Source organism: Limanda limanda, chromosome 1 (assembly GCF_963576545.1).
Source record: "Limanda limanda chromosome 1, fLimLim1.1, whole genome shotgun sequence".
Classification (NCBI taxonomy): domain Eukaryota; kingdom Metazoa; phylum Chordata; class Actinopteri; order Pleuronectiformes; family Pleuronectidae; genus Limanda; species Limanda limanda.
This window is the reverse complement of record NC_083636.1, coordinates 27,467,666-27,489,593: the sequence shown is the minus strand read 5'-3', so window position 1 is coordinate 27,489,593 and position 21,928 is coordinate 27,467,666. Positions and strand designations below refer to the sequence as shown.

Sequence of the window (21,928 nt, the reverse complement as noted above, 5' to 3'; positions counted from 1 at the left end):
AGACTGCAAAAGAGTCTGACTGAGGTGTTTAGCAGACATGCCTATAACTTAATCACTGGGAAGCAACTCAGTGAAATTATGCATGGCGGAATGTTTTTTATTTTAAAAAGTGGTCCACTTAAAGAATAATACCACTTTTTAAAAAATAGGAGTGTTTTGTTTAATGCCGCATAGACAGCACATTACATTAAACACATTTTGCCTCTCATCCTACCACTAGGGAAGTTGTTCTGTTTGTTTTGGTGCTCACACTGTTTACCAAAGATAATCCACCTAACTGTCAAGTAGCTACTACGCCAATATCTGCAGTCATTGCCAAGAGTGAAAGAGTGAGAGCCGAGCATGTGGGAAGAATAAGAAAAGGTATTCTCTGTCTTTGTTGTTCTTCTGATTTATGCCAAAATGACCAGCCCACAAGCTTATCACATGTCGGTGGATATACAGGCTTCAAAAATCATACATTGTTGAAATAATACCATTAGGCTTAAGGCTGAAACCCACAGGATGAGTCTGATCTTTAATGATCTTCTGTGGGAAACACCTTTGTTATTTCAGCAACAAATATAAAAGCAAGAAAATAGGAAATGGAGGGATTACACCGGCAATTTTTGTACTGTGCCATCTCAGGTAGAAATATGACAGTATGGTTTATAGATTTATGATTATGAGAGGATATAAAAGCAGAGGGATAAAGATAAGGAATCCAATAACAACAAGCCATGTAGCTTGGCAAGTAGTGTGTCAGACTCAATGTGTTGGATTCAAGTATTACTTGAAATTTACAGTTGTCTGCAATAGACCTACAAATAGAATTATCTCTCAGGTTATTATTAAACATGTGTGTAAAGTTATTATTAGGGCTGGGCAAGTTAACTCGTTTTAATCGAGTTAACTCGATTGTTTATCCGGCAATTATTTTCTTTTTTCCTGTTCTGCAGCAGTCAGCAACAGTTCACGAGTTTCACAAAATAAAAGCCTGACTTTCACAATAAAACAATAAATAATCAAACCTGAGTTAATGCGAGATAAAATAATTAATCGAGTTAACTCATCACTTGAGTTAACTCGATTAAACGAGTTCACTTGCCCAGCCCTAGTTATTATACAAAAGTTATATTGAAGCCCATTGAGTTAATCAGACTACAGTTGAGATTAACTGATGAGTCAACTATTTTGATAAGCAATGATCTTTTCAGTCAAAAGTGTCAAATACTGTATCTGCTGTTGCAGCTCCTCAAACATGATGACTTGAGCTTGTTTTAATAATATATGATACATAATTAAATATATTTGACTTTTGGACTGTTAGTTGGAAAAAACTATCAATTTAAGATGTCACTTTCAAACCACCAGTCACACTAATGGAAAACTAAAAGATGATTGACAAAACTATTATGAGTGCCTTTTTACAGGCTGGCTTCTGAAGGGCAGGCTGCAGAACAAACAGTTATGTTTGTAACTGCCCACCACACTGGACTGATTTAGATGTCTGGGATGTACAAAGACTCTACAAGTATTTTGGACTCCATAGAACGAGATGCACTCACTGACACTCTGAAGATTTAAACAGACTCATTGTTTAACTGCACAGCGAGACAAAGGTCAAAGGTAAGAGTTCCCTGAGTAACCCTAGTGTATTGCACTGGAAGGCTGCTCTTCACTGACAGGTCGTCTGACCTCTTGTGGTGTTTGCGTCTATTAGGTTGAGAATAACAGTTCAGATTACATCTCCTCTGTTGCCAGCGTAAGATAGGTCACTAGTTTTAAATTCACTCCAAACTGACATTTCAAAAGGGGACTGGGTGTGGAAAAGGCCAAAGGGTTCATCCAATGCTGCCCTGGCTCAAAATGAGGGCTGGTATGCTTTAAAATTATATTGAAGGGACACCTATAATGTAACATTGCCTTTAACAAAATTACATTCGTCACCCCTAAAAGAGGAAAAATATCACTTACTATATGAAAGAAGTAGAAATTAGGAGACAGACTTGCTTGCCTGCGTCTGTGACATCTCAGCTCTATCTGTCGCCAAGCCAATTTAGCTGAGCCCCACTGTTTGCAAACACGACACCACCCTGGAGTTATGTTCCAGGGGATGTCAGTGCCTGAGAAGAGTCTGCGGTTTGATGTTTACAAATACTGAATTAACATTGCACAGATAAAGGCCAATAATTAAATGTGTTTGGGCTCATACAACAGATACAATTTGGGCCTGATCTGCAGTTTTGTGTATTTTCAACTTCCAGGACACAGCAAATTCTATATTTCATGATGTGGGCATAGATCAAACAAAAAAGTAGTGATTGATCAGCTTTTGTTGCTGTACCATTTTGATGCATTGCATGGATAATGTTGCATAATTTTCTGTATTTTCCCCATTGCTCATATTAGACATCACAGAAGCTGACAAACAAACACACCTACAGCCTGAAGTCATGCTGTATGATTAAACTAATTTGTAGGTCTGGAGATCTGTAACACACCCTTGCATGCACCAGTTTAAAATGTTGTCATGCAAGCTAGTCAAAGGCAGTATGCAAGTGTTATATAAAAGAATTAAATATCCATGTAGTGTTATCTAAATTAAATGGCTGAGATATTACTTCTGTTTCCAGGATAAACACAACTGCACTTTCCTCTAAAAGATCAGGTTGATCCCAGCATGTTCCTCCAATGTTGTATCATTACATTAGTCACAGAGCTAGGCATCAACTTTCTGATTGACAGCAATCTTTGTAACCCCAGGTCATTTAACTTCATGCTATGCTGAAATCCTTTACAAATAAAAATATATTCTAACTGGTTTTTAAATATGGTTGTTGTCCTGCTTCTTAAGTTGAATTGCCAAATTTCATTAAAATCTGTGACAGTGCAGACCAAAAGTGTTTCGACAATGAATGACCTTCTGGATTTATTGCTTATACATAAGAAACACTACCTGAAGCTAAGGTAAGCTGGTGAAATGACAAGCGATCATGCATAAGACAGGATTTAAAGTTAAAACAGAAGGCAATACAGCTGCTCACTGCAAGACTCAGAAGTAGATGACGGATGAAGTCAGTGGAGTACACAGCATAAACTATACTTGTACAATGTACTGCATCTGTCATGTAATTTTGGACTTTATCCATAATGCTTCATATTTACTTAAAAGATGTATTGTTTGGTTTCACAAATTATAGATGAGAATCCGAAAAAAAAATGTTGTGCATCATTTGTCAGGACAGGATCTATATATAGATTTACCTTTAACACTCTTTGTTTTCCTCTAAAAGAAAAACAGAGTCCTATATTACAAAATTATCTAGGGGTGCACAATATGGCCTAAATTACATCAAAATCTAAATTTTCACATCAGTCTATATCTATAATTATCACCATACATTTCATTAGTATTCCTTCTAGGTTTAAAGACAGTTTTTTGCTCCTGCGTGATGGTTGTGGTTTTTAACTCTTATTTATGAACTGAGAATGACAAACACTTGACAAAGAGCAAAACATTTTACAAATCTGAGGTAGATCTATCGTGTTATACCTCCTCCCTGTGCTTTCACACAACATTTATACATTGAGCCTTTGTTATATTGCTATTGATTAATTATATTGTTAAAATGATTGCCTCCACCTAGGAGATAGTTTCACCTCTGTCTATTTGTTTGTTTTTAAGCAATTACAGAAAAGCAGTGGATAGATTCCTCAGAAACATGGCAAGATGGGGTATGGGTCATGGAAGAAGGGTTAAAAATCCTTTAGTGGCAGATTATTTTATTCAATTTCTTCAATGTTGGGAGACGGCATATTTGCATTGATTTCTCAGAGAAAAATTTAGAGATCTTGATGCAAGATTATTTATTTTCTTGGGCTACTGATATTTATGAGTGAGAGCAATTTGGTGCAGATCCAAGAAAAATATGGATCTGATTCAAAGGGGCCTGTGCTCTACAGATTGCCATCCTATTGCCCAGCCTTTACATGATCTAGCTTTTATAAAAGCAGCGAAAATCTTAAAATGTCACATATCATTTTTTTTTTAATACATAGTACACGTAGTACACTCTATCACTTTCAGTTTGTAATTTTGTGAACCTTTGTTTATAACCAATGGTGCTGTTTGTTTGTGTTATGTTACTTCATGTATGCTTAGTTTCTTTAATCCCACTTGGATGATTCCAGGAAATTAAACTTGTACCGTAGCCTAGTATTAGTCACTGACTTCATCACATAATGAGTCAAGCTGGAGCCGGATGTTGTTGAGAACTTGTCTCTAAAGTCAAGTCAAAGTCAGTCAGTTCACTGCTTTCACAAGTCCTCTGCCTGGTGACTAATGGTTTTCAAGGGATGACTGAGACACATTTCATTTGACTCGGTTCTATTCCGCCCATGTTCGCATCCTCACTGGTTTAAGTCACAAGGTATCTGTGTGTTTACCTTCTCGTCCTCCTCACGCTCTTCCTCCCCTGCCGCCGCCGCCGCCTCCTCCTCTCGCCGTGCGTTTGCATCGTCCTCCGCCTCGTTGACACTGTCCGTGTCCGAGCTGTGGCTCTCCTCTCCGGCTCCAGGAGCCAGTCCGCGGCGGGCAGCTGTCTCTTCTTCTCCCTCGGACAAGGTGTGCGACCCGGAGGAGGAGGACGACAGACTCCCGCCGCTTCCAGCCGGAGAAACGCGGTCGAGCTCCATGACTGTTGTCGCTCAGCTAACAGCAGCAGCTCCGGAGACGGGACGACTCCATGAGGAAGCGACTCAAATTAGCCCGTCAACACACCTGTGCAGCCCTGTGAGGTCATCGGAGCTGCAAAAAAAATGACGCTGCTCTCTGACGCAACTTGAATTAAAAAAATTTAAAAAACGACGTCACGACGAGGACCGAAGTCTGTGATGTCTGTTGTGTGTCTGGAGGCTGTTGCAGGATAAGTTCACAGTCCAGGGTCAGAGCCGCCTCCTCCTGTGTGTGTGTGTGACTGTCTGTGTGTGTGTGTGTGTGTGTGGGTGTGTGTTGTGCTGCTCCACGCTGCCTGTGACCTCGCTCTCCACGCACAAGTACAACGTTGGCCTCAGGAATCCACGCCCACAACGTGCGAGGGCGGACCAATCAGAGCCGGGCTGCTGCAAAACCAACCACAGGAGTTTTCACCATCTTTAGAAGTCCTCCTCGCCCCCCCCCCCCCCCCCCCCCTCCCTCCGCGTGGTGCACATCAGTGGTGACAAGTGAAATTGCACAACAGTGGGGACGTTACAAGCAGGGGTGTGGAGAGAAAAACCAGGGGCCAGCCTCAGAGTGCCCATCAGAGTGCCATCATAATGTCTAAAACTCATCTATGTTCCTCAGAATGACATATCCAGTGGCTGTGTTATAAAGCTAATGAACTCCCGGCCTCTGTCGTGAACACGATCAGTGCAAAGGAGTGAAAGTGCACAGACAACAGTGGTGATGTCACAAGCAGGGGTGTAGAGAGAACCCCCCCTCCACCTCCAACCATTCCAGCACCCTATTACAACATCTAAACCTCATCTTTTTTTCCTCAGAATCACATATTCAAAATGTGTGCTATAAACTAATGAACTCATGGCCTCAAAATGGTTTAAATGCAACACCAGAGCCCCATCGATACCTGTCCGGAAATTAATTGGCCTCTGGGGGCAATGCCCTCATTTCGGGGCCTCTGGTGTAGCCAACTAATATCTTGGCAACAAATTCATTCTTCGTTAGCCGTACGCTGTTATAGCCCCAACGAGTTTTCCTTTATCTCACCAGTTTCTCCACAAAGAACACTAAAAGACATTTCTCATGAATATTTTTCGCCCCAACACTGGCCATGAAAACTGCAATTTAAGACATGCCACAGAAAAGCAGTTGTGGACACCTTCAGATTACACAGTTTCACCTTCTAAGGAAGTACTTGTCTTAAATTGATCGTGTTCTCTGGGTAAAGCACTCCATCTCCATGGATACCAGCCGTACCATATCCTCAGACTATTGTCTTTTATAACATCAGTAGAATGTTTTGCTTCGCAAACTCAAACAGCTTTTGTAGGTGTTTTAGGTCCAGATGACATTGTGTCTATTTTCTATTAGCAGCTATCTGCATATAAATGCAGATAAAGCGATAGCTGATGCATTTTGATCAGTGTGTTCTCCCCTTTTTTGTGCTCCACAGAGACAAGCAGCCAAAGCATGTTCAAACGTGATTCGTCAAACTACAATTTGGAAAGAAGTTGCGCCTCTGCATGAATTTTAACACATGCAACAGAAGTGGTTATTCGGTCATTAGCGGGGACGTTTTCGCATTTATGAACGCTGCATATTCAGAAGTTTTAGCAGATATGAGTCGTCATCACTCAAACAGTGTGAGGGTTTGCTTTTTTGTCTCACTTAAAGGTCTTCATTATACCCTAGGTGTGAGACGAGCATGTTGAGGCCTTACAGCAGGGACAGGAGGGTTTTTTATTTGCTTTTGTGATATTTCTGTTTGCATCCTGTTACTTTTTAAGGTTATTACTGAGCAAATATTGGGTATTACAAGCAACTGCTTTATATAAGATTGAATGTGAGTGCAGAGCTGCAGAGAGGCTTTTCGCCTCTGGCAGATTAATGTGAAAACAAGCTTCTAGTGTCAGAAGCTGCACATAAATCATTCTGCCCAGTGAAGCTCAAACATCCGCATGAAGCAACAAGAAGTAAACCACACTTTGGTGGAGACGTTTAAGTGGAAGTAGAGACGTTTTTTCAGCATATTCAAAACGAATTATACTCTCACATTATGCAAAATTGCTATTATATGGTACGTTGTTTATTATTGGTCTTTATGAATTATAATGTAAAGCGGCATTTTAATGCTGAACTGAACTTCAGGTGAAGTTCATTTTAATTTAAGGTCATAGCTGTATTATAAATGTGGAATAAATTTCATAGAAATGCAATGAAGAAAAAGGTACTCCAATATTTACTTATGTACAGGACTTTAAAGGTCCAGTGTAGTATTTAGTGGCATATATGGGAGGAATGGAAAATAATACTCATAATGATTTTTTTTTTTGTGTATATTCACCTGAAACTAAGAATCATTGCATTTTCATTACCTCTGGACCATGTTGAACTGCCACGTTTCTACAGTAGCCTTAAATTGACAAACCCTGGCTCTAGAAAGGGTCTTTTGCTTTAACATGAAGAAACGCTAGATGCTACTCAATCATACGTACTGATCCTTTTAACGTACTTAGTTGTTTTCCACCACTGAAGCTGCAGCTGAAAGGTAATCAGATACATGTGTTTCTACAAAAATAGTCAGATTACATCAGGATATTCTGCATAGTCAGGTTGTTTCTCCTTAAAAACCTGTAAGCGATGTGGGTGTGTGTGCGAAGGCATACATCTAAAAATTAGGTTTTCCAATGCAATCAAGCACTATCCACTATCCTCTCTTCTTCTTCTCTTGCTTTTTCAACTAGCTGCCAACACTGAAAACAGTACATCAATTTAAAGTGGATGCAAAGAATAAAGTGCATTAAATTAAGATTATTGTACAACCATGTCCACTCATTACAATTTCACTCTTACACAACTAAGGCACCTTTTAAGGCATATGACCCACTGACAGCTCCTGGAAAGACACCACATAGAGGAAGTACAAGAGTCATGGGCCGTTCCCCAAATTGAAATGTAGAATTGCGTGAAAGCAAGAAAACAGAACATGAGGTCTGTCCACTTTCTTTGCCTGTGATGACCAGCAAATAAGAGATGGTGTCTGTGTCGCATGATATGTTTGGTCTTCTGTGCTCTTCTGGAAAACATCAGTCATTTTAAATAACAGTAGGTTATCCACTCACATGCAGCCTGATCATATTTATGTCTTTGTTTCTCAGAAATGTTTTTTTTTCCCCCACATCTGCCATGAAAATTGCAATTTGAGACATTTCCAGAATAGCAGGTGTTAGCATTAAGTGGGTGGGGGTTAACCTTCAGATTACACAGTTTTTCGTCTAAGAAGTACTTGTTATAACTTGATTGCAAGGCACTACATCGATTGTTAAGGCACTACATCCCTTCGCTACTGTGTGCCAGCTGCACTATAGCATTATCCTCTCCCACCAAATAGACCCACTAGAGGTCGTATTTACATGCAATATCTGCTGTCACTATCAACTACAGGAAAGAACAGGCACCACAGCCATGAGAGAATGCCTTTACTGTGTTTTTTTATTTCTTTATCACAGATATACTATACTTTATAACACATTTGCTCAAGTTAAGTCATGGAGGATCCCCTAATACCAGTAAATGTGTCATGACTGATTTCTGTTGGTGCAGGACTACACCCGCAGTTTATTTTATATAGTACCTTTCAAAGAGCAAGACTAAAAGTGCTTCACATAAGTAGTTTTTTAAAATTTAACATAAAATCAGACAAAGCATTTGCACATTAAAAAAAACATTAGAAAAAATAAATAACTATACACGACTTCTATTTGAAGGCAACTACAAAGAGTGCAGACTTTGTGTGAATAGGCAATACATTCCCTAGTGTCTGAGTTGTGGTTTCCATTGTGCTATAACCTTTGGTTTTTAATTGCAAGCGAGGGACTGGTAGGAACTGGTAAAGCCCTGGTCTGAATTCTGAGTTCACCATAGAGTGACTGTGATGTGGGTCATCCTGCTGGGTCCAGTCAGAGGCCTTGCAGCCGGACCATTTGGAGGAGGCCCAGAGATGATTTGCTGTGACACGTGAAAAGGAAATTACAATAATCGAGTCTGGGCGATAGAATGGAATACACAATGAAGGGTTTGATGTGTTGCTCGAAATGCATGGACTGATCAATACTGACACAGATGTTTCTAAGGAAATGGATTTTTCAGCTGGAAAAAGAAACTCAATACACAGGGGAACCATAGAGGTGCATTATCTGTAGCAATGTTTTATGCCAAACGTTTGCATCCACTCGTTCAAAGCATACAGATAACACAGACACACACACACACACACACGTACACAGACACTCTCTCTCTCTCTCTGTCTAAATTGTCTTTAAAGACCCATATTCGTCCAGAACAAGTTTACAGTCAACAGTACATACTGCCCTAATGGCCTCCCCTGTTCAGCCTGAGCTCCATTTGCAGTGAACCTCAAACAGGTTCCTTCCTTTACGATCAGTATCACATAATGTCATAGCAGACTGCGCTGTATAGTGTAAACAGACTGCAGAGTGTTGGGTCATTATACTCAGTCACTTGTTGAGCTATTGTTTTCAACCTGATGTGTTGACACCAGAGAATGTGTCGACCTTCACAAGGACACATTGCACCTCGACACTACTGTCAGGATCTGAACACATAATGTGGCCCCCGCCCAATCATCTTGGTTTCTGAGCACAAGAATGTTGGTGTTCAATGTTCAATAACAAACTGAGATTATCTAAAATAGTGCAATTAATTTAATTACATGTCCTTAACTATATTTAGCTGCACAAGGCTTCAAGAGATGGCACTTTCTGTTGGTACAACCATTTTGGTCCAGATTAAAATATCTCAACTCTCATTGCACACTGATGTTAATGTTCCACATAAAATAAATTGTAATAACTTTTTTATCTAGTCCCATCATTATTTGATGATGCTTGCTTAACCACTGCATGTTGTGTAGCGTGGCTTCTATACTTATTTTTCTTTTGATTAAATACCGTTTAAACAAAATCACTGACACCCTTATTATATAGAATCTGTTCTTACTTTGTCTTTAATACTTAGCATTTAAATTTAAATATTGAGGAAATCAGCGGTGCCATATTATGAAGGTGGCTGACAAGGTGACAGGCATTACACAGACCCCCCCAACCCCCTACCCTCAGGCCGGATATTTAGAACACCCTCTAAAAACGCTGCTAAAAAATATCATGTTTGATCTACTTAAAAAAATGTTTGCAACTTTTTGCATCAGATTATTATGTATACCAAGCAAGACTAGTCTTTGTATGAACTACTTAATTTTTTGTTCTTAAGAAAAACAGTCAGGTTAATTTTTTTTTAAGTAGAATCACCTTAGATTTACCTGCTTTACTCAAAAAAAATTAAGTTATCTTTCTGGCAAAATTAGTCTTAGTTTAATTGCAAAATGTATTTTTACATACAAAAAATTAAGTAGTTCATACTCGCTTGATCTACATAATAATCTGATGCCAAAGGGTGCCTTAATTTGTTTTAGTGGATTATGCACAAGATTTTTATGTGAAATATCATGACATTCAAGTTAAGTTAAGTGCAATAAAAGTAGAAACTCCTTTGTTCCACGTGCAATTAACCTGCTCAATTTGCACATTTTAAACAAGACTATTAATTTTAATAACTTCAGTGGACCAAGATTGTGCTCCTGTGGTGTTGCACTTTGTTTAGTATGTTATACTGTACCGCTTTATTGTCTTTTATCTTGTCCACATGACTGCAAGCCACGTTTCCAATCTGGGATAACAGACGACTGAACTGAACTTGACTGTTATAAAGAAGACTCCAACATTATTTGACTACTGCCTTGTGAAGCTTTTCTTTTATTTACAAACACAAACTGTTTATGGTTGTTGTGACTGTAAAAGTTTGGTCATATGGTGTTTTTTGAGAAAAAAACTATGTCTGTATGGGTTAATTTTGTGTTCAGATTTATTCATGAACATCATAAACTTTATCCATATCCAACGTATGAGAAACAAAGGTTGCTGCTTGTGGTGTTGAACCCTGCTCTGTATTCTCTCTCTCGTGTGTCTCATATCCGTGTTCACTCAGAGACTCTCCACTAGAGGACACTGTATGCTGCTGATGCTGCTGAACAGATGTTACAGACAGGACTGACCTGGAGATCACCAATAAAACTCACCATGCATTCTCTCTTCAGCAGTTTGGAAATAACTGGCTCCCCTGCTTTTGATGCGCAAGCCTGAAATTGTTAAACCCAAAATAAAATGAATTTTTCCTTGACATTTTTTGAGCCCTGACCTGACTGTGGTTCCTTTTGAAAGGAAACAGTTGGAGTTAAAAAAGAAAGAATTATTCTCAAATTAAATTAATTCACAAAGGCACAAACACAAGGTTAAAATATCCTTTTCAGGTTTCTGTGCAGACATAGTGTGCAACTACTGTCTATGAGACACTGAACATAAAATTATTTACAAATTACACAGAAATATTCATAGGCTTGATTTATTCTATACCACATATAATTGATTATGTTGAGTTTGAATTCAAACAGTCCCCACCCCCATCCTGTATGTTGTTTTCATTATCAGTACCATTCAACATCCACGTCAGTCTCGGTCACATGTGACTATTGAGAAGTTGTTAGAAAAAGTGCGGTCAACAGGAAGTCACCAGGGATGAGATTTTCGCCTCACTTCAATGATTTTACTCATATATTTGTTCAGCTGTCTTCTTTTATTAATTTCGTATGCTGCTTATCCTTTGAGGTTCGCGGAGGAGCTGGAGCCAATCCCAGCTGACGTTGGGCGAGAGGAGGGGTTACACCATGGACTGGTCACCAGAGTATCACAGGGCTGATATACAGAAACACACGTTCACACCTAAATCTCCAACTAACCAAACCCTAGTATGCATGTCTTTGGACAAACTCCACACACCCAGGCCCTGGCCAAACTGAGATTTTGAGGCCAAACCTTGCTGTGAGCCAACCACTTTACCACTGATCCGCCAAAAACAACCGACAACTTTCTCAGGTTGCAAGAATTAACAATCAGTGTTTTATAGTGTTCCTTAAACATGAACCTTGCACGTTCCAGTAAACACATCAGTGATGATAAATACCAGTTCAGTGTAGAAAGGGAGGCTGGTTAAACATCAAACTAAGAAAACTAAATTCTGATCAAAGCAGAACACTGTGAGAGAAAACCCACATCATCTTTCAACTCTCATTGCCCACGAGTGACTTCGTCGCTGATCTTAGCGATGATAAGAAAAATTGAAGGTGGGGAAATTTACACATGATCAAAACGTGAGTGGGCAGAAATATACTCATTCATCGGAAATTGATTTCCTGTGTTAAGGATCTTAAATGTTCTTTTCTAATTTGAATCATGGCTTTTAATGGAACCCATAAGATCCTCCCAGTTCCTCTAATCTGTTTACGAGCACGTCTAGATCAGTGTTTCTGAGAAAAGAAATGTCGTCTTCTTCTGCCTTGTGTCTAATCAGACGACTTCTTAAACCTAAATTAAAAACGTTGGCAGAAAACCTGAAAAGACGAAGCTTGTGCAAGCTTCAAACTTTGCTCCACAGCTGGCAACGTGCTCGAAAACAGTGTAAAAGATGAAGCTCCTGATAAAACAGCGTTGATGACATTCTATTGGCCAGCTATCTGAAGTCGGTGAAGTGTGAACTGAACTTCCTGTGTTTGCTTCTCAGCACTGAAGAAGGAACATGCAGTAAAATGTACATGTGTGTGTCTCTGTCTTTGATTCTCCTTCTAAAAACACACATGACAGCATGTGCACTTGTAGGTCACTTGTTGTAGTTCTTACTGTGTTTGGTGACACTTTTCTAAGACCTCCTTTTCCAAGCACCAGGTGCAGCCTGCTTCTATAATGTGTTTAGGTCTTAATTGTATCTCAACATAATAATACTAGTTCAAAATAAGTTTTTCAAAGATAATTGTTTTTTGCGACATGCTTAGTTTGTTGCAGTTCCTTTAATAATACAGATTTTAGCATGCTGTAATCAAACTACAAACAAGACAAACATAGAACTACAAACACATAGGACAGAATTGAGCTCAATAGACTCGGCTTGGCTGTGGAAAAGAATATGGATACCTACTGTCTGTCGGTAGTTTGCAAGAATGGGACCTTCTCAGGGTTATTCTCTGAGCTAAACTACTTTATCTTACGTTATGGAAAGTTATTATGGGACTCTGATATTCTTTAATATCCACCAAACTTACACAGGTCTTAAATTTGAGTCTCTATGGTCTTAAAAGTGCAGAAATCCTGCACTCATGCATGGATGTATCGTCAGGGTTAGGGTTGGGGTTGGGGTTCGGGTGAGGGTTGTGGTTGGGGGGAAGGAGATCGATTGACGAGACGCGACTCTTAAATTCAAGATCATTAGTTGAAGCTCATGTAAAACAGGGAACTTCAGAGTTATCCTAAACTAAACTAAACTGACCCACTGGGTTTTTAAGGACTTTTAGATTAACCAACTACACAGCAACTAAGTCTATGTTATTAATAGCTGATCTTCACTTTACAAATTTGATCAAAAATGTATACAATCACTTATCATTTTCAGCCTTCAATCATATTTCATGTTTTATGAAACCAGGTAAAGTCAGGGAACCTCTCAATGTGTCAGTCTCACCTATGATTGATGATTCATACACAAAAATCAGATTTCTCCTTACCTGGTTTGTCTGGAACATAATTTATTTTAACTACTCATCCACTAAAAAAAGTCTGGCATATATGCATTTTCATAGATGCTAGTAAAATGTTCTGTAATTTATTTAATATGAGTATAAACGTTTATTCCATACAGATTTTTATCCAAACAAAATACAAGAAAAGTTTTGGTCTCCACCGAGGAGGTTATGTTTTCACCCCTGTCCATTTGTTTGCTAGTTAGTTTGCCAGTTAGCAGGTTAATGCAAAAGCTGCCAGACAGGTCCACATAAAACGTTGATGGGAAGGATGTGATATGGGTCAGGAAAGAACCCATCACGTTTCATCAATTTCCAGGGAATCATTCATGGATCTTGATGAAAAGAAATCGGGCACATTTACGGGACTGATATTCATGAGCGTGTGTGATTTGGTGCAGCTTGATTGAGTTTAAGGGAACTGTCAGGTCCAGGCACATGCTCCTTACTTCCATTCTTTATTATGTTTTCAGAGACAAAACTATACTTTTGTTTACATGTACATAACATCATATTTTTACTCTACCAATTCTTCCATTCTGGTTTTGATTGCTTTGGCTTTTTCAAAAAAATTTACTCAAATTTCTTATAACAGAATTTGGCTGAAAATAGAGTTACTTGACAATACAAGATATACAAATAATTTATAAATGTTCATGCAATTCAGTATTACCTATATTTATGTGTACTCCATGTCCACTTACTTTTAAAATAAGTGTGACTATTCTCGGCGCACAGGAAAACTCTGACAACTGATTCTCACACTACTCATTACAGCTATTTCAGCCACAGAAACGGAAGAAAAGGCAAATCTGTTCTCTTAAATAAAACGACTCCTCCCCTGATTCAAAGTGAAACATTTGCCAATCATGCCTGTCAGAGAGAGTAGTGCAATTTGTCACTCAGTTCAGTTCTTTGAAAGCAAAAAAGGCTCGAAAACGTTCAGAGTCACAGAGAATCTCAGGGGAAATAATTCATTGAGACAATCCACTGCTCTGATACTTGACAGTCATTTCCCCTGGTTTATACAACACGTCTAACTTGTCGGAGTGAACTTGTGATGTGAAATGCTCACGCTTCATGTGCACAGCAGCTCTATTTGTGGAAAGAAGAAGTTCAAACTCCAGGGAACCTACAGTAAAGTCACTCCTATATGAACCGTGTGAAAACTCGCCCCCGCCCCTCTACAGTGAGCGTACAACTCCTCAAAAACATTTCCTCCTCGCTCTCACTCGTCTGTGGGCATCATGAGTGTTAGTGGCAGCACGTTGTTGGTATGAGACCGTCTCACACGCTCTCTCTTGGTTTTACTCTTACAGTCGGTCCTGTGAAACATGTTCGCTCGTAGATTTCAGTCAGATCTTTTAGAATCGAGATGTTCTTCGTGTCATCCACATCTTTTCATCCTTGGTAAGTAAGCTGTTACATAACTCTGGATTTTGCATTTTCTTTATTTCTTTTTTGTAATTAATAAATGTCTGCCAATTAACGGGTTAAATCTACTGTCCATTGTTGTTCACCCTCTAGGTCTGATTCTTGCTTATTTTCTCTCCTCTCATGTTCAAGCATCTTACGGTTAGTTTTTTTATCGCAACATCTCTATCATCAGTTATGATATCAGTCAGCTACGCAAATTTAATTTTCTCAAAGAATCACATTATTTTAAAAAGATAATTACAAAGTGCCTCTTCTCAGAAAAGAATAATCTGTCGTTTGTTTTACTGTGAGATAACAAATTCTTGTAAAAATGACTCAACAATATCTGAGATTATTGATCTAGTTTCACAACATTTTCAAATGATGTTTCAGTGAGGTGCAAGTCGAAGAATGAAACTTCCAAATATCAACACTGTCGGCTTCACCCAGGTATCTGATCCATCGCAGGTTGAGTCATCAGCCTAAACTAAACATTAAAGACATTTTTCAGGACAAAAGGTTTTATTTTATCTTAATTATTACTGTTTTGCTGCTTCTCTTTCAGACGGAGTCCATGATTTAGATTGTTTTGGTAGATTTAAGAATCGTGGTATGAAAGAGTGTGTGTGGAAACCTGGAAACCACACATCAGAGAAGATATATACACTCTTGCTGATACAGAAGTAAGTTTTCTTTAGCTCATAAATACGAGAGATAACACAAATATTTAACACATTTGTAATGATTCTTTTAAGGCAATCATCTCATTTCTAACTATTTCTCCTCCTAGAAAAAAAAAGGAATATTGCAACATCACCGAATCCTCTATAACCATCACGGTATTTAAAAAACTGAACATGACTGTCACCGTTTTTGAAAATGGCGAGTCAGAGAAATGCACAAAGTCAGTTTTCAGCGGTTCACCGAGTAGCCTGTGTGAGTCCCATGATCACATTGCTTATTATTTATATATATATATATATTTTTTATAACTCTTTAACAGATCTTAACACAGATGATTTTTTTTGTATTTCAGTGAGATGTGATCCTCCATATGAAGTGTCCTTCCGCCGCCGGCTTGGAAATCTACATGTGAATGTGAGCTGGCAACAGGATGCCGTAAAGAATTACTCTGTGAGGTATAAGGTGCTGGGAAGCCTGTTATGGATCGAGGTCAGTATTCAAAACCTGTTAACACAAAAAACTTCATTGTGGAGAAGAAATAGAAGTTAACTTGTAACTTTATGTGGATTAACTGCTGGACTGTGTAACTGTTGACACTCACAGGGGGATGTTGCATTCCAGTACTGTGCACCTTATAAATATATAATAAATTACAAAGGAATTTAACTAATTTTAAGATTTCATTTTTGTAAAGGTCCAGTGTGTCATACTTAGGTGAAAGAGATCTATTGGCTGAGACTCAATATAAAATAATCCTAGTGATGTTGTTTCTATAGTGTGTTTAATCTAAATTGTATGAATTGTTGTTTTCTTTACCCAAGGGTGGGCCCTATATTTAAATAGTATATATTTAGTGGAGCGGGTCCTCTCTACGGAGACCACCATGTTTTTTACAATTGTCCTAACTGGACAAACTAAACACCTTTCGAGTTTTTATAACGACTGAAGGCTTCCACAGCTTCTCCCTCATGTTTGGAAGTGGGGTGAGGTGAGAGCTATTCAGCTGCAACATGCAAATTCTACACACTGAACCTTTATTTTGTCTTTCTTTTAATCTTTTAATTGCTTGATACACAAACAATATAGCGTGTTGTTTGTCATTTTGCCATCGTCCTGATGTCAAATTTCATGGCAGTGCATCCAATATGCTTTTTACCCTAATTTCATCATGAGGATGACATTTCAAAAGACTTGAGGGGAAATCATAAGGAAGCATGATTGTCCAAACAAACCTTCCAAAGATATTCACCAGGATCAGTGAAATGTTTACCTGCTGGAAGCGCTGCAGGGAATTAATTTGGATACATCTTGTGGGGATCATGACTTCATGTTGTGTAAAGGTGACAATGTGGGATCTTGTAAAGTTGTAAAGTTTCAAAATGTCACAGATGATGGCTCCTGGATTTACAGAGAAGGCTGCAGACCTCTTTACTTAGCAAAGCCGGATCTGAAAAAGTTTCTACTTCCAAAACAGAAACCTCCAGATACCCATGCCCTAACGAAGCATAGCTGTAAACCCAGATCTGCTGACTGTGACTATGTCAATTTGGCCGAGCTGGTTTTATCAGCATCAATAAACATAAATCAGCATCATTTGAGATAACTGCCCCTGTTCCCAAAATAATTTGGAACATGTGAAAGAGGGATTTTAAAGGAGACATATTGTGCTTTTTCAGTTTTAGCTTTCCACTTTCCTCTAGTGTGTTCTAGGTTTTACGTGAATGTTTAAGTTCTGCATCGTTAAAAAGCACAATATTCATGTTAAACAGAGCTCCCTTCACCCCACAGAAAACACAATGTAGAGCGAGAGCAGTACACGCGCTGGAAACCGTTGACCAATCCCAGAAGAGTGGGCCGGCCGACCAATCAGAGCAGACTGATATTAATAGGCAGGGGGCGTTAAGGAGACAGGAACAAAAAACAAGTAGTTGAACATTTAAGCAGGTAAACCCTTACAATTAATAACACAAATTAAAATCATGAATATGAATATGAGCAGAATATGTCTCCTTTGAAAAGACCGGCTGTGCATGGGGTGCTCTGTTAAGATGGTAATACCTGCTCTCTGGTTAGAAATGCTGTAACGGCTGAGTAGGCCTCCAGGGTTTGTACCCTTACCACCAAGGGGAGGACCCTTGTGAAGCCAGCCTTGCACTCATGCCATGTGAACCAGGCAAACTCTTGATCAGGGTAATTTGGGGAAATCAGGTTAGGGTGAAAACAATGACTAAGAATGAAATATTTGGTTCTAAGAAAAAGGAAGTGTATTCTTCTGTCATTCGTTGATTTCTTTTTTTTTTTACACAGCCACCGGTTCAATCCCAAAACAAAAGTGGATGCACAGTGGAGAATCTAAACTCTTCTGCGTTCTACACTGTACAAATACAATGTGTCACTACTGAGCAATGCTCCCAGTGCCCATGGAGTGAGACCTACACTGTCCCATCAGGTCAGTTTGTTTCAACTCTATTATTTCAATCAAAAAGAAATGATTTCTGTCCACTCTGTTAATTTTGATAAATCATGATGAAAAAATAAGAAGCAGTTGACAACAGAATTTTGTTTTTAAATAGTTTTTTACTCCACTATAGACAATACTCTGAAATATAGTTCCTTATTTTGTGATAACTCAACATCCTCTTTCAGAGCTGACAGCACAGCCTGCCATCGTCAACCTTGAAGACAGTGACATCGCAGAGAGAACAGGCAGCAGGCTGCTCTCTCTGCACTGGAAGGTAATTTTTAGAATAAATATCTCCCTTCATTTTCGCACATTCACAAATATAAAGGGAATAATATCCACCAAAAATCTGAATTCATGATAGTGACAATTTAATATGATAATAATATTTTATATTTCTTTTGATTCAGACAAACAATCAAAGATTTTCTTCATGAAAACACAAAGTTATCTTTTAAATTAAGAAAATCATGGCAGAGTTTTCTCTCCTCTCAAGTGAATACAATGCCTTTATGTGTTTGCACATAAAGGCATTGCACATGTGTTTGTACTGATGTGAGCTTGATAACAAAAGGAGCCTGTTTCTTAGTTTCCTGCCACAGAGTCGTATGACAGCTACCTTGTGACCGTTGCTAAAGCGTCAGGAGAGCCTCCGTGTGAGCGGATGACAACGACTCGGCCTGAGATCAGACTGATTCTCTCCTTCTCCTCTTATCATCTCAACATCAGTGCTGTGAACAACGCCAGCATCTCCCCAGCAGTGAGCCACACGATACCTCAGCGAGAGGACGTGCACAGTGAGTATGCTCACTTTCAACACAGCTCGGCCTTTTCAAAAGAAATACAATCAAATGTCACCACCATCAACACACACGGCCTGTGACTATAAGATTAGATTGAAAGTGATCAAACGTTTGCATCAGCAGGTATTGAAGAGGGGAAGCTGAACGTGACCGTCCACAGCAACATATCTTTTACTGTTTCCTGGAAAGACGATCTCATCAAAACCTACGTGTGCTTCTCTGCTGAGTGGATGAGAAAGAGACATCAAAGAGCGTCCAAGTCCTTTTATCAGAACGAAAACAACTGGAAGACCTTATCTCCTTTAAAAGGTCTGTGCATATATTGACATGTTTTGGTCAGCTCTGATTTGCATGTGACTCATTTGTATTACCAGGTATTTAACCAAAACGTGGTTGCAGGATTGATTATGTTAAGTGCTGTTTTCTTTTTTCAAATGAAGGCGGTGAAATAAGATCACTTTGGTTAAGTTAATCGCCTCTGGCTTAAAATCTCTCTTGTCTTTTTTCAACTACTGGATTTCAGGAGTGGATGTTGTCAGTTGTCATCCATTGTCAGTGAATGCTTGGCAGATACAATCTGTATAAGCATGCGACTTGCTCTATTACATTTCTCATGTAGTTACAGGTTTCTATCCAAATCCATTACTACGTGCCGACTGAAAACGCCTGCACCCCAATGAAGCCACATTTAAATCCACTAGACGCAGATTTTTAGTTGGATCCCCACTAAATTGCACACTCTCATCGATAAGCTCCAAATTAGATTCACATGCAACTCTCTGAGTAATCAAAAATTATTTTTAAAAACACCTTCACATCTCACAATGTTAAAGAAAGTTGGGGGGAAAAAAACTCCACCAACGGCAAAATGCAATGGGTTCTTATCTGACCCATTCCAAATCCTTCCATCAAGTTTGGTGCTAATCTGTCTACTAGTTTTTGCGTCATCCTGCAAACCAACAGACAAACAAATGGAGAGGAACATATCATATGATAAAATATATAATATACCATGAGGCAGAGCGGATTTTGGTATGTGATTCAACGTATTAAGTTTGTATTTCTCTGAGCTCATTCCTTTGCTTTCATTTAAATCAGCAGAGCCCCTGGAGCCTTACAAGAGATACAGCCTCACGCTGCACACACGACCAAACAAGGTCACTTGCAACATCAAGTACATCAACAGCAGTGAGAGCACCTACGGGACGACACAGTTCTACTCCATCCAAGGATGTAAGACACAGTCTCTCTTCTCTTTACACTCGCTCTGTGTTTAACTGTATAAAGTATAAAAGAGTAAGTCATAAGGCTCCAATGAATGTCTCTACACGATTGTTGTGACAATCTAATAGGGTCATATCTAAAAAGGCCAATGCTGTGAGTTTCTTCTTATCCAGTCCATGACAAAAAAGTCTGACTGTTTGACATTGTGGCTGCAAAGCTCCCGTCAGAGCTCCCAACATCAGCATCTGCAACATGACGAGGAATTCAGTGGTGCTGCAGTGGTCGTCCATCCCGGAGGACGACATCAGAGGCTTCCTGCTGGGTTACAGGATCCACTACATGGAGTACCACCACCAGGGGACGAGTACAGAGAGAAGTGAGTCACATACACCTCAAACTAACCCAAATACAATAAATACACAGGACAATATATGGATTGCTTCCCGTAACACAAGCCTCTAATCACATGATTACAGTGCTGATTCAGTCTTCATACACTGTGACCTTTGACCACTGAAATCTAATCACTTCATCTTTGAGTCCAAGTGAAAGCTGATCAAAATTTGATGAAACTTCTGAAAAGGTAGACTTGAGATACCACATGTTAAAGAGGCCAGAAACATGGTGGGTGAAGCCACCGTGATCTTGATCTTTAATCACCAAAATCGAACCAATCAATCAGTGAGTCTAAGTGAATATTTGAGCCAAATTTGAAGAATTTCCCCCCAAGGCGATCTCGAGATATTGTGTTAACAGGAACAGGACAACTGGACAATCCGAAAACGTGCCTTTGGCCACTGGCTGCCATTGGTGCTGAGGCATGATGTTGATATACTGAAAGAGAAAGTCGACAAGATCAAAATTTATTATCAACGTATTAAAAACTGTCCCTCTTTGCAGATATCACAGTGGATCCACAGTCTGACACCTGTGAACTTGTGGATCTGGAAGGAGGCACAGCCTACCAGGTCCAGATCTCAGGCTTCACCGAGGCAGGAGCAGGAGTACGAAGCACAGCGTCCATCTTTAAAACCAAGATGCACCAAGGTCATATAGATCCTTCAAATTCTCAACTTTTTAAATCACATTTCAGATTTTCAGATCTGCATCACATTCCAGAGCCACGTCTTTACTAATAGTGTAACTTCCGCCATGTTTTTCTTTCCACAGGATATTTTCATTATTACATCAATGGTTATATCATTCCTATTGCTGTTGTGGCCGCTGTGCTGTTTTTTGCATCAATAATAATAAAGAGGTACATTAAACATCTCAAAATCGGCACAAACTCAGAAACTCTTTACATTGGCACGTCCCAATCTACTTTAAAACTACTCTGTGACTCTCTACCTCCCATATCTACTTTATCCAGAGCTAAAGTCATCCTGTGGCCCAGCATACCGAACCCTTTGAACAGCAATGCAATGCAGAAAATAGCAAAACTGGTAAGCCTCTGTGCTGTTACGAGACAATGTATCACCAGTTATAAACCAGTTTATTAAGGATTGTTTACTGGTGGATTGTATTTTTGTTCAATCAGGAACTCCTGGACTCCCTCAAACACCTGAACGTAGAAGAATCCACAGACAGTCTTCAGATAGTAGAGAAGGAAGCTTTGGTCCCTCCCAACACATTAGCATCAGTGTTTGTGCTCCTCCACGACGAGGAGGAGGAGGAGGGACACTCACCAGAAATGACTTGTACCTGGGTCCAAAGTGACATCGAAGAGCATCCAGCTGGAGATATCGAACCCGACCACACTGCAGACAACTTCCACAGTTCCCCTTGTGCCTTTTCAAGTGACTACACAACAATGGAGATGTTCCAGCAGCAGATGCCTCAGGGCAGCACAGCAAACCCAGAGACAGATCCACAGGACACGTATTGAGGTTAACATTGGACCATGTTGGACAATTAAGTTCCAACGATTTTCTATC

The 21,928-nt window shown here is 39.3% G+C and overlaps 2 protein-coding genes across 4 annotated transcripts in view; one reads left to right on the top strand and one right to left on the bottom strand.

Annotated features, from left to right (window-relative positions):
* mast4 (microtubule associated serine/threonine kinase family member 4) overlaps positions 1 to 4,882 on the bottom strand; it is a 91,941-nt gene extending 87,059 nt beyond the window's left edge. For all 3 annotated transcript variants that reach the window (XM_061081767.1, XM_061081781.1, XM_061081773.1), the window contains exon 1: positions 4,429 to 4,882. In XM_061081767.1, the coding sequence (XP_060937750.1) occupies positions 4,429 to 4,677 (249 nt within the window). In that variant the 5' untranslated portion in view covers positions 4,678 to 4,882. The remainder of the gene's footprint in view (positions 1 to 4,428) is intronic.
* Positions 4,883 to 14,470: 9,588 nt separating this feature from the next.
* Positions 14,471 to 21,879, top strand: LOC133002982 (interleukin-31 receptor subunit alpha). Its single transcript, XM_061072605.1, has 16 exons — positions 14,471 to 14,540; positions 14,931 to 14,978; positions 15,213 to 15,269; positions 15,385 to 15,502; positions 15,610 to 15,755; positions 15,856 to 15,992; positions 17,811 to 17,952; positions 18,150 to 18,238; positions 18,554 to 18,761; positions 18,891 to 19,076; positions 19,866 to 20,000; positions 20,209 to 20,367; positions 20,892 to 21,038; positions 21,162 to 21,249; positions 21,364 to 21,436; positions 21,532 to 21,879. Exons 1-16 carry the CDS (start codon positions 14,471 to 14,473, stop codon positions 21,877 to 21,879), a joined length of 2,151 nt encoding a protein of 716 aa, XP_060928588.1.
* Positions 21,880 to 21,928: the final 49 nt, after the last annotated feature.

What these genes read in the sequence shown, in the direction of transcription:
- LOC133002982 (XM_061072605.1), top strand. Translation starts at nt 14,471, where the DNA reads ATGCTCACGCTTCATGTGCACAGCAGCTCTATTTGTGGAAAGAAGAAG. An exon ending in GAAGCCTGTTATGGATCGAG is followed by an intron (nt 15,993 to 17,810) that starts GTCAGTATTCAA and finishes TTTTTTACACAG; the next exon opens with CCACCGGTTCAATCCCAAAA. An exon ending in GCATCAATAATAATAAAGAG is followed by an intron (nt 21,250 to 21,363) that starts GTACATTAAACA and finishes TACTTTATCCAG; the next exon opens with AGCTAAAGTCATCCTGTGGC.